Genomic DNA, 13608 nt, shown 5'->3' on the forward strand with positions numbered 1-13608 from the left:
AAGGCTTTCCTGGACTTATAAAAGCAATTGTCTCACGATTGTCACGAGGTTTAATTCCTAACAGGACACTGGTACTCCTCAAACACACACCTCAGTAGGCCTGAAGCTGAGAACACGCGCTGAATCTGCAGATCCCTATGTGTGCTGGGGGCGGGGAAAATGAAGGAACACCAGAACACCTTACTCATCTGAGTGGCCGAGACCACGACAGAACATTTTCCCCCTGTGCCATGCGAAACTTTGGTGCGGCTTGATGTCGAGGCTATGGAGAGCTGGCCTCTTGTTGTTTGGAGCCCCGTCTCAATTGCTGGCTTTTTAAGCCCTGAGACACTGAGATTGATGAGTTATAACTCGCTATAAGTCTAGAAAGGGGAACACAATCTAATAGATCATCTGGTTTAAGGGTCGCGGTGTTGATTGTGGTTTTTGGTTGGTTTTAACTCCCCTCCTAAACATTCTGCATTCCAGGTTCTTAAGTTCTGCTTTTAGTTTGTTAGGAATGCGCTTGGAATTGTTCGATGTAAAAGCAGACTCTTTAAACTTACAGCTTTTTGTGGACAACCAGTGCTTTCGACTAATTTATGTTATCCTGCTTGGACCAGGCATGGCCTGTAATACCTGACTGGTTTTTTTTAGCTCTTTGTGTATGCTTTTTATGTTCATTAATGTTTTACATTTAGAGGACTTTTATCTTACCGAATATACCACTCATCACAATCATATTTCTTTCTCTATTCTGGTGTTTCCTGTTTTGATCTTGTAAAGAGGTTTCCAGCAAGTAGAATGTAGAATGAATAAGAGGGGGGGTTAATCACTGCGACCTTAAAGATCTATTGTGCCCCCCTTCCTTGAGTCATATCAATCAGTCTATAACCCATTATACCCCTGTTGTAGAGGGGACAGGGTATTTCCCATATACAGGGTATTTCCTCCGAGGGTACACACCCTTCCACGGTTGGAGTTTGGCCCTCCGTGTCGCCCTTCACAGACGAAGAGCTTGCCTCCGGCTGAGAAACCCGTGAGGTGGAGTCTGGAGGATCTGTCTCCATTTTCTGCGCATCTTTAACTTGGTCTCTCCTTAGACCTGATACCGGTGTTGTCCTGTATCTATAATAGAGGATATGTCCCTCTTTGTCTATTGCCTCCTTGGATTTGAGGTCAATTCCTATTGTGAGGACCTGACCATGACCCTCCTCCCTCGAGTTGATGACTCGCCAACTCGATGTCCTTACATTGAAGTTCTGACCCTGGATAAGGCTCAGCAGGTAGGTGGTGTCTTTCCTCTTGTTCCTTGACAGAAACACTTAGAGGTGTTTTAGAGGTGTTTTCTCGCTTCTCTGCAACCGTTCCGGCCCCTGCCAATTTTTAAGCTTAGGTGCGATTTCCACCAACCAATTCGCCGATTCTTGAGATACACAGTCTATGAGGATCCATCCGAAAGTGTATCCCTGCAAAAAGCAGATGACCCACATTTTGTAGATCGTTGTGTTGCGATCCGATCGCCACTACTTCGTCCAGTATAGCCTGTTCTAGAGACTTTTGCTGGTCGGTGGTCAGAACAACCTCTGGGAAATCCTTTGGCAGCACCGCCATTTTCACATGTCCAGCAATAGCGGCAAAGCTTGTAATACGTCCCTGCTTGCCTCCCGGTTTTGGACGGCTTCATCCTGGCTTTTTTTCTCCCTGTCGGAGAAGAAGTGAGAGGTTCTCGCTCCATCTCTTGCCCTTTGATGGAGATGAGTCAGGTTGTTTCTTGGTTTCTTTACTCTCCCCTTTCGGGGGAGTGTTTTCGCTTTTGCTTCCTCTGGAGCAAGTCCTTCGTGGAGCAGTCGGAGGTATCTCCGTGCTTCTGCTCCGCTAAGACCTACTCTCAGAGGATCGTCTACCCCGCCTGGTTGACCCAGGCCGGGTAGACGAAACGGTAGCTTGTGTTGCTTATCGGGTCTAGAGGTAGGCTCTCGACCCTTGCTGGAGAAGGTAGTAGCTTGTGTGCCACTTGTGGAGGATGATCCCAAGCGTCAGCCGCCCCTCTTGTAGTTTCCTTTGGATTTGGTCCCTTGGAACTCATTTGTAATGTTCCCAGTGTCGCTAGGGGGCTTCCCCACATCTTCACCGATGGTGTTTTTAATGCTAGATCTCATAGTGTTCCAACGAGTCGCTAGGGATAGTCGGTCCACTTCTACAGAGCCCCGCATGTAGAAGTAAGAGGTAAACACAATGGGGTGCCCCCTGATGCCCCAAGGTTGAGGCCAGTAATGGCTAGTCCTCTATCTAGTCACGCATCCCTTTGACCTGGTCCCGCCATCGTAGGATTTAGGTTTTTGGTGAGGTTGTCTCCTCTTGGTCCAGGCGGTTAAGCCAAGACACTCCACACCCTCTACCCGCGAGACATGACCACAGTCAGTAGAGGGTGCCTGGTATGACGGACAGGGTAGCCTCGTCCGGCATCGTTATACGTCTTGGTGCAATTCCCTGGTCACGACACTACAGCCAGGGACAAGACGATGAGTGAGATGTAGACCAAGCCAGGCGCTAGGGGAATTCCCCCAGCACCTGACCAGGAGCTTCCCCACCAACGACAAGGTCTTGCATCTCCTAGGGGAAGTTCCAGCAAGTAAGAAAAGTCGAATTTGTTAACCATTTACATAATTTCTTCTAATATTTTCTGCTCCCAGTGGGCATTTTATTCCTATAAGAGAAATGTGTTCTAGGTGACGTCGTTGTTACGTTACCCATCTTTTGCCTGATATGAAACAATAAAACGCAGATACGTAATTGTTCCCTAATGTTCCCTAAATATGTCAAAACTTTGCTCACGTACTTTGCTCACTTTGGGCTGCGTACTGTGGATAGGAGACTTCAACAATAATTTAAAAAAATAAAATATAAAAACTCCGAGTCAAACTAAAACAGTGGAAAAGGGAAGCTTGGTTAACGTCAATCCAGATCAAATAGCTTCCTTTTTACGTAAACGCTTCACATTCGGCCACTGTTTAATCAAGTCGTCTACATTCGAAGATAACGTGCCATCTTGGCGAGATCATGCGAGGCTGTGAAATCCTAAACCTATGGCAACGTGTTTCGGTTTGCTTTTACCTTTGCTTATCAGTTTGTTCGGCATTAAAATATTAAAACGGTACGGTTTAATTTCATATTTAAATATTTTCGGAAGTAGAATTCCTTATTTGAGTTCCTACCGTTACGACAGACATGCACAACAAACGGAATAGTAGATTTTGCGGATAGTTTTTGTTTTCTTAGATTCTATTTGTTTAAGTATTTGTTATTTTCGGTACGTAGATTTATAACATAAGGATGTTTAGTTCCTTTCTTTTTTACTAGAAGAGATTGGAAATTTAGTTAAAACTTATCAGTTTATTTTTTTTATTTAAAATATTTTTTACTAAAGTACTTTTTCTACATATACGGAATTTTCAGAGATATATAGTGCGTTTTCAGAGGGATTTGCCTGTTGGATGTAGTAAAACCTGTAAATGTATCAAAATATTACGAAAATCTTAGAATTTCTGTTTTCTTTAACAGAACACCTGTATATTTTAAGTTTTTAAAATACTTTTTTCCTCCGATTTCAAACATAAATATAAAATTTGTCTACATTTACTTTTTGAATTATTTCTAGTTTAATCAGTGTTTAAAAAAAATTTCAATAAAATTAAAATTTTTTTAGTGTGTATAGAGGGTTTTTAGAAATACATTGCCGTTTAAAGCTAGAAATAATTCAAAATAAATTTTTAGACACTCTGTATGATGTAGTATTATTTTTATTTTTGCAACACAATAATCGATCAATAAATAAACTTCAGTAAATATTTAGTATACTAATATATAACTTTGATACCCTTGGAGAAATGAATGCTTTAAAATTTTTACTGCAATTTCACAAAATTGAAAATATTTCAAAAAACGGTAAGGTTTAAGTGTGATAAACCTTAATCAAATTTATTTCTTTTATTTTTAATCAGAAAACTAAAATCTATCAATATACAGCGTGTTCCATTTAAAATAATACAACTTTGATATTTTAATATATTTGGGACACTATGTATCTTGTAAAAATATTTTTAAATTGTAGCTGTAATAGTCCTTCAACGAACGTTCAAATCGAACGAATCTAATCGTTTAGCTACAATACTCCATGTCATATGTGGTGAACAACCCTGTAAACATATAGTTATAGATTACTCTTACTGGCATATTATTATTAGTTTATATATTTTTTTGAAATTTACAAAGAACATCTTGGGAAATTTTGAAAATTGAATTCTACTTGATCAACGTCTCATCCTCGTATAGATATAGATATATCAAATGTGTCGTATAGATATATTAAATAAATAAAAAGATATAAACATAAAAACTACATACTAGCTAGAAATATAAAAAATATAAATAATGTTCAATAACTTAAGAGGATACTTATAAAGATTTCTGATGATCTTGATCTGATGTAACATATATTTAATATGAACTACTTTGAATTTTTTTTTATGTTATATCGATAATCTATATACATAACATCATTTTCTGTTGTTTGTTTCAGAGTTCACTCAATTTTTAACTGAAGCACAACTGACAAAGCACCAAAATGTCGAAGAGCTTGAATTCGATGGTATGGGACTATTTGGTGTTCTTCATCTTCGTGATAGCCAGCACGTTCGTGGCAGTGTACTCGAGATTTTTCGGGCCTAAGGAAAAAACGAAAGCTGATTATGTGTTCGCCGCCGGGAAAGTGTCCATGGCCGCCATGATGTTGAGCATAGCCAGAGGCACTCTTGGTGTCAGATCGTTTTTGGGTAAGTTTAAATTCTAGACATTACAATTTGAATTAATAAAATCACACCATGGAAGCCTCTCATACACCGCGCAAGCTCCAAAGAGAACGATAGTTTACATCGAAATGGAATTTTGCCAGCATATGTAGGTTAACTGTAAGCATCCTATTTTACTGAGATGTAAAACTATTAACATAAATAAAAGAAATTTAGGTCAAATTTTATTAAATAATAAAGACAAAACTAATGTCAAAAATAAGTCGGGTGTATATAGGGTGGATTGCAATGATTGTGATGCCGTGTACATAAGCCAAACAGGTAGAAATTTAGATATAAGGATTAAAGAACATAAAAGTCTATTAATAATCTCCAGCATAGTTCTGTCTTGCAACTCATTGTATAGTAAATAATCACAAAATTAATGAAAACTCAATTAAGTTACTACACAGAGAAACAAAAGGTAGACGCTTAAATTACATTGAACAGTTAGAAATACTAAAATCTGTTAAAAACGAAAAATAATGTTAACGACCAACAAGGATTTCTAAAACACATTTTTATTACCCCTATTGTAAACTCTCTGAACCCACCCCATAGTAAATATATATAGTTACAGTGTAGTTAGACGATTAGTTCTTAAAAAACTCTTGAAAAAGGCCTAACAAGCCGAAACATATATGTTGAGTTAAAGTTACTCTTATTAAAAGTTTTTTGAAACATCTAAAAGCGTGCTTTATTAAAATACTAATATTAATAGTATTTTGAAGAGACATGAATTCTCCATTCAATATCGGAATAATATAATGGGTGTTCCATTTAAAATAAAAGAGTAACATGCTTTTAAAGTGAGCAATGTTACAATATTAATTTTGTCTCACCCTGTATAACTTTTTGGATCAAGTTTTAGTTTGATTTAAAGTACAGTAGTTATTTTAACTACATATTAGGCTATACCGGGTAAATTCCAATTTAGGTAGCTTTTATTGTAATTTTAAAATTGTTCTTTATTTCTAGAAAATGTTAAATATGTCAAAAACCTTACTTTTTATTCATACACTTCTCTTATAAAACTCACTTTTATTTTTCTCCCAGAATCCGAAAGTCAATTAATATATAGGATGTTCCATTACAAAAAACACAACTTTGATATGTAACTCTTTTTGGGGACACCCTGTAGAACTCTCTATATTTTTAAAAAGTGCTCTGAATTAACCTACATATGCTCACAAAATTTCATTTCAATACAAACTGTCGTTCTCCTTGGAGCCTCCGCGGCGTATGAGAGGCGCCACCCTGTATATTCAATCTCTAATCTAAATATTGTTTATTCCTATTCTATACATATTTTTGTGTAAAGTTGTGCGCGTTTGTTTTGTTAGTAGTTTATGATTGTTGTAAAACCCTCTTAAATAATGATTCCTGATTATGAGAATAACTCTAAATTTATTTTTATTTTCTTTAGATATTCATTACCCTAATTTTAGTTCTAAGCACACATTGTTCACCACCAACAATCTCCGATTGTTTTTGAGTATTCAGAATTTTTTTTCTAGAAAAACTATATTGTGGGCCTTTAATGTATTTGTCTGTACGATTAAATATTACCGATGAATAAAAACAATAGCGAAGCAAGACGAAGTATATTAAATTTAGAAGAAAGAAAAAAGAAAAAATCAATCGATAATATTAATTAGTCCTCTTTAACAACAAATATTTAAACAGTTTTTTTTTAATTAAATAAGCGAACGTATAGACAATATTAGTATCTGTACTCTTTAAAAATTTGTTACATCTTTAGAAATAATCTAAAATGTCAATATTCTATCGGTATAGTGATAAATGAGGTGTAAATTATAAGAAAATGCATTTTCTACGAAAACTTAAAAGATAGGTAAAAAGTTAGTGTTATAATAAAATTTGATAGGCAGTTAAATTGTGCATCGGATTCTCGTAAAACATACAGGGTGTTCCATTTAAATTAAACAAGTTATTGCCGTTTAAAGCTAGTAATTATTTAATATAAATTTTTAGACACTCTGTATAAGGTAGTATTTTGTTTATTATTGAAACACAATATCTGATCAATAAATAAACTTAATGAAATATTTAGTATTAAAAACTTTCATACCCTTAGGGAAATGAAGCCTTTTAAAAAATTTACTGCAATTTCATAAAATTGAAAATATTTCAAAAACGGTAAGGTTTAAGTGTGATAAACCTTAATTAAATTTTTACTTTTATTTCAATCGTAGGTAGAATCGGAAAATAGAATAATAAACAGGGTGTTCCATTTAAAAAAATACAACTATAATATTTTTTACTTATTTGGGACACTCTGTATCTTTTAAAAATATATTTAAATTGTAGCTTTAATAGTCCTTCCAAAACTTACAATTTGTAAAAATATAATCGTTTTACTACAATACTCCTATAACATAAGTTAATATTGAATAAAAATAAATGAATATAACATAGTACTAGACTACATCTCTGTCATTTTTATTCAATGCTGAAATATCAAATAATCAAAAGAAATAAAATTTTTAGACATATTGTTTTGGGAGCATAACAAAATAGTAAACTATTTTATCGTTTAATGTTGCTACGTATTCCGTTTTGCTCTAAAACAATTTTTTATTTTGCTTTCAAATCGAAGACTTTAAAAGGTCGTGCTTTAAATGAAAAATTTAATACATCCACTTCAATAAAACTTTCATGCCGCCGGTTCGGAAACCGTAAACCTTTTACTAACGCTAACCAGATCGCAGCCCCATTTAAAAATGGAACAAAATGTTTCATGCAAATGTTCGTCAATATTGTATCCAATTTTTTATCGTATCGTATCATCTAAAATTGGTATGTATAGTCCACACAAAAATGTTGGAAAGTACATAGTCTAAAGTATACAAGAGTTACTCATCCTACGTAAATAATATCTACGTACTATAATATTACATTATACCGATTTGGTCATCGAATCTGCGCAGTCTGGATTTTAACCTGTAAGACAGTGTTGTAGACAGCTTAATGGAAAATCAAATGTATTAAAAAGAGATAAAAGTTGGGTTGATACATTTCTCCTATGCGGTATTGCCGATTTACGAAAAGCCTTGCATCTAGAGTTGGAACATTATTTTTCACTATATTAGTTACTCATTTTACTACAGCTATAATAGATTATATTTAGCTTAAATATATTATTTTCATTTCAGTAGTATACAGGGTGTCCCATTTTAGTTGAAATCATACGGTATCTCCGTTATTAGTAGATAAAAAGGCGCGGTTTGCACAAACCTGTCCCACTTTTTTGTCAAACGGAAGATGCCGTAAACAAAATTTTCATAGCCCTTTTCGTTTCTGAGCTACAGGATCTTTTTGAAAATTTTGCAATTTGGGACACCCCCTGTATCTCTGTTACAGTTGAAGGTATCGAGAAAGTGAAGACTGTTTGTTATCGAACTTTTTACGTAGAATACAGTGACGTAGTCTGTTATTTTACGTAAGTAATATTTTTAAAGATATGAACTAAAGTTATGTTTCCTTAAATGGAACACCCTGTATATTTATAAATTAAATGATCTGGCTTGCCATAAGGTTCTCAAAAATATATATCACTCTATATTTATTTTCACTATTTACTGCAATATTTAAAAAAAATATTAAAAGATTATATATTTATTACTAGGCCATTATTGATAATAAAAGAAACTAAAGAATTATTAAAAGTATACTACTATAGCCTATAAAATGAATAACTTTGAATTTTGAACCGTTATTTTTTACCAACATGGCAAATATAAAATCCTTCTATCAAAAAGTTACTGATATTCTTTAAATTGAGTGCCTGAACGAATCAGATAGGTAACTCTTTTTACTTTCGTCAAATAGAAAAGGAAAATAATGAAACAAGTGACAGTTCTTCCTCTTCTTACAAAAATCAACACGAAATGTCATAATTATCAAAAGTAAAATGTCATCAGCTTCTGACATTTTTAAATATCAGACCAATGCCGTCTCTAATAGAACAGCCGCGGAGCGAGATTTATGGCGTCCCGCGAGTTAGATACTACGGATTAATAAATATGTTGTAGAATATGTATATTTTTTGTTCGGTTAAAAAAACGTTTCGGCTAACATTATAGCCTGTATATACTAGTTGAAGCCTGGCGCATCCGCCACGACATCAGGAAAAAAATACTTTTTATTTTTTTTAAATAAATGAAAAACAAAAAATCCGGCGACGACAGTTTTTAGAAGAGCCAATTAGCTATCTTTCAGTAAAAAAGCAACTTTCTAGAGCAAGTCGTTACTTCTATAGGGACGACACAGATAAACATTAGCATTTTATATATGTAGATATTTCATGTAAACTATATCATTTTTAAAATACGAACCAAAAATAGGAGGAATAATTATGTTATCCATGTATTCTATAACATATTTATTAATCCGTAGTATCTAACTAGCGTGACGTAATAAATCTCGCTCCGAGGCTGTTCTATTAGAGACGGCATTGCGTCAGCATGGCAGCACGTTGCTAACCTAATAAAATTAACACTAGGAAAGCCCGCGTGAACTGTCAAATTCAAAGTTATTCGTTTCACAGACTATATCGGTCTCTTGTTATATTTTGAGAGCCACTAATAAATTCTTTATATATTAGGGAAACTTAACTCTCTACCACTATTTGTAAATGTTGGAAGCTATCGTATCGGACTTTTAAATATTCCTTTAGCTAATTTACGTAAAATATACTTTCAGCCAAGATGGTCCCCCTTACAACTTAACTTACAACGAAAATATTTGAATTTTGTAAAATTATTATTTCTCAAATCAATGAAATGGAACCAGTGGACCCATAATATGATGGACCCTCCCTGATTCCCGGATTTGTCCGTTCTTTATTTCTGATTTTGAGGATTTTTGAAAGATGAAATATATCGTGGCAACTAACACAATGTCGAACACCTGGAAAATGTTTAATAATGCAAGCTTTTAAATATTTGCAAACCCATCCCGGTATAATATATTCCGTTATTAAAAAAGAAAAATATATTCAGAGATTCAGTGGTAACAGTTCAAAAGTAAAATATATCAATTCCAAATAAAAATTTAATATGTGTATGACTATTTTAGTAAATTCCATTTTGATTTTTTGTTATATGTATATCAGGGCCTACTAATAAGAAAATGATATATTTTAAATATTGCAGTAAATAGTGAAAATAAATATAGAGTGATATATATTTTTGAGAAGCTCATAGCAAGGCGGATCATATGATTTATAAATATACATGGTGTTCCATTTGAAAAAACATAGTTCATATTTTCAAAAATATTTAATTCGTAGAAAACTACGCCATTGTATTCTACGTAAAAAGTTCTACAAGAATCAGTTTTCAACTTCTCGATATCCATAATAACGGAGATACGAGGGCTGCCCATATTGCAAAATTTTCGAAATGACCCTGTCGCTCAGAAACGAAGAGGCCTATGAAAATTTTGTTTACGGCATCTTCCGTTTGACAAAAAAGTGGCACAGGTTTGTGCAAACCGCATCCTCCTATCTTTACTAGTAACGGAGATACCGTATGATTTCAACTAAAATGGGACACCTTGTACAGGAAAGATTTTAAAATAGTTTATTTTTTTACACACATTTTCCTACAAACGTAGAAACCGGCAACACTGTAGGCCGCTTTTTATTTTGTCTCTCTATCTGTCAACCGGTCATGTATATTTATCCTCTATCGCATGCATTATTATCATTAAATTAAATTAAATTAGTATTATTATTAAATACAGACCACGCAGATGAATAAGTGACCAGGGCTAGTATGTACTAGGGTAGGTCAAATTGGACGCTTTTAAAGGGAAACACCCTTTTCTATTGGAGATCGGTGTCTGGAGTTCAATTTTTATCAAAAACATGATGGTGAAAACCGCACACCGATATCCGTTACAGTTTCGGAGTTACGGGGTGTTTTTAAAAATGTGCATTTTTAACAAATCGCTGTAAATTTTTTGCTGTGGAAAATTTTGTATTGTTATGAAAACATTTCCAAAGCACCTTTTTACGTAGAATTTAATGGTGTAAAAAAAATAATAAATTAAAAAAAAAGTAATTAAAAAAACGCCGAAGAAAAATATATTTTTATTTATTTATTAATATCTTTGAAACCATCAAAGCATAGGTATTTAGTAATATCTTAGGATTACATAAAGTGATCAAAAAGGAAGGCAAAAATGCAATAATATACAGGGTATTCCATTTAAAAAAAAATTATCCCGATCCACTCACACTTTTTGAGTCACCCTGTAAAAGTTAAAATATTTTTCTGAAATGCATTCTAACCCATACCTACTTTAGGTTTGCACTTAAACAAAATTCCTAACTTTTTTATTATAGGAGCTACAGATGCCCGACGGATTTTGTCAAACCCTGTATGATTGTCTCATATGGTTATATGAAAAAATGAATATATAAACAATCTCCCATGCCTATAACATTGCAATTTCTTTTGATTATTTGAAACTCCATATAAAAACAGACACATTTGTAAAAAGAAAAATATTTAAAAGCTTCGATATTTAAACTACCTAAACATACCTTAACACATTCGACACCATTTCGTGCTTTATCTACCTATTGTCCACCGATATACAAGCACCTAAATAACGGACGCTTGTCGTAGAACAACACGAGCCGTTTTCTAAATCATGTTCGGCCGTTCATCACACTAAAATAATTCGGTGTTATCAGTAGTAAATATATGCTGGCAAACAACGGCGCTACTGTTGGTATATTATCTTTGACATTTCTCCAAATTATAATTGTGTGACAGTGGTTTAATTAGCTGTGCATTTTAGCTGCATTACATAATTTTCGCACATTTTTACTTGATTATTTAATACGTAATATTGATGATTCTTTCTCCACATAGACATACAGGGTGACCCAGCTGAGCGTGCATTAGAAGTTTCAGAGAACTACAACATCTAGCTTCAGAGATTTTTTGCACACGATAGTTTCAAAACGAGATCTATCGATTAAAAATTTTCATATATAAAATTTCGGGAAATACCGGAAGTTGACAGCAACTTTTTATTTTAAATGTGTCCTGCTTTATTACATATCTGAATTCACTGTAAAATTTTATGAATTTTGATATCAAACGCTCTATATCTAACATTGACCGTTTTTTGGAGAAAAAATATTTAAAAATTTTTGAAAAAAAAAACTGCCTGTCAAAAAATATGTGTATAGCCTAAACGTCAAATTTAGTGATTACCAGCCACTGTGCCATAAAGAGAAAACATGTGGCTGTATTCTAAAATAATGAACAAATGTCATATAATGGCCGCAACTGTCATAGAATTGAGCGATTAAAAATTATCATAAATAATTTTATTCAAATGGCAACCTACTTTTTTTATTTCACTAGTGAAAAGGCTTTTCAATTCGTTACTTTTGACTATACATGCTCCTATACCTAAAATAAATCGTTATTGAGTTATTTAAGATTTAGTTTTAAAGCGTATATTTTTCTTGGTTTTAACCAGTAACCTATGACTTTAAACGTCAAGTAATGTAAAACAATAAATCTGGGCCATGTCATATTGTGACGCTTTGTTCAAAAAGCAGCATCATTTCAGAGCCAACTTTGCGCTGTTTTTTTCTCGATTCTTACGGAATATTAATAATATCAATTATTAGATATCACTAATGAGCGAAAATACGAGATATATTTTTATAAATACACTTTAAACTCTAAGCAGGAAGTATTTATAATATAGGAATCTCAAATAATACGTTTTCTGACAGATGGAAATAAATTGTCTGGCCGTTTGACACTTAATGTCAAAGGAAGTTAGATAAGATTAAGGAAATTATACGTTTTCAAATTAAATCTATAAAAAAAAAAAAAAAAACGATTTATTTTAGGTATAGGAACATGTATAGTCAGAAAGTAACGAATTTAAAACCCTTTCATTAGTGAAATAAAAGTAGGTTTCCATTTGAAAATGATTTATGATACTTTTTAATCGCTCAATTCCATGACAGCTACTATCATATGACATTTAATTTAATTTTTGGAAATAGATAGCCACATGTCTTCTCTTTATATCACAGGGCTGTAGTAATCAACAAATTTGACTTTAGACTATACAATTTTTTTGACCGATAGTTTATTTCGTCCAAAAAATTTTAAATATTTTTTTTTCTCAAAAAACGGTTAATGTTAGGTATACAGTGTTTAACATCAATAATCATAGAATTTTACAGAGAATTTAAATATGTAATAAAAAAATGCGGGCACCCGTTTAAAATAAGAAAGTTGCTGTCAACTTCCGGTATTTCCGAAAGTGCCGACATATTGAAAAATATTTTCAATCGAAAGATCTCGTTGTTAAACAGTGATGTGCAAAAATCTCCGGATCTTAGATATTGTGGTTCTCTAGAAATTTTTAATGCACGCTCAGCCTGGGACACTTGTATATAAAATGAAAATAACAATTGATTTATTTTATGCTCAGTATAACTCAGCAATCTGAAATGTTTACAATTACTACCACATACTTCACAATTATTACCACTAATTTTGGTATTCTGAATGCTTACATTAAAACTAGAGGAAAAGACTTTACGCTTATGTTGAGAGAATTTGATTTACTTATACCATCCCATATAATAATATTTTAATGTATGTAGTGTGTATATTATTATTTGATAGTAGGTTACAAAGTACATTCATACATACATACTGCCATTACTGGCTGACGAGTATTCGACACGCATCAGAAGATGGTCACA

General features: G+C 33.3%; 1 protein-coding gene across 1 annotated transcript in view; it reads left to right on the forward strand.

Annotated features, from left to right (window-relative positions):
• Positions 1 to 4561: 4561 nt before the first annotated feature.
• LOC115881289 (sodium-coupled monocarboxylate transporter 1) overlaps positions 4562 to 13608 on the forward strand; it is a gene marked incomplete at its 5' end in the record, with an annotated part of 104824 nt that continues 95777 nt past the window's right edge. Inside the window, 1 exon segment of the mRNA XM_030898714.1 lies at positions 4562 to 4814. Within this exon segment, the coding sequence (XP_030754574.1) occupies positions 4607 to 4814 (208 nt within the window).

Source organism: Sitophilus oryzae, unplaced genomic scaffold, assembly GCF_002938485.1.
Source record: "Sitophilus oryzae breed Bouriz unplaced genomic scaffold, Soryzae_2.0 scaffold_1712_pilon_pilon, whole genome shotgun sequence".
In the NCBI taxonomy this organism is placed as follows: Eukaryota; Metazoa; Arthropoda; class Insecta; order Coleoptera; family Curculionidae; genus Sitophilus; species Sitophilus oryzae.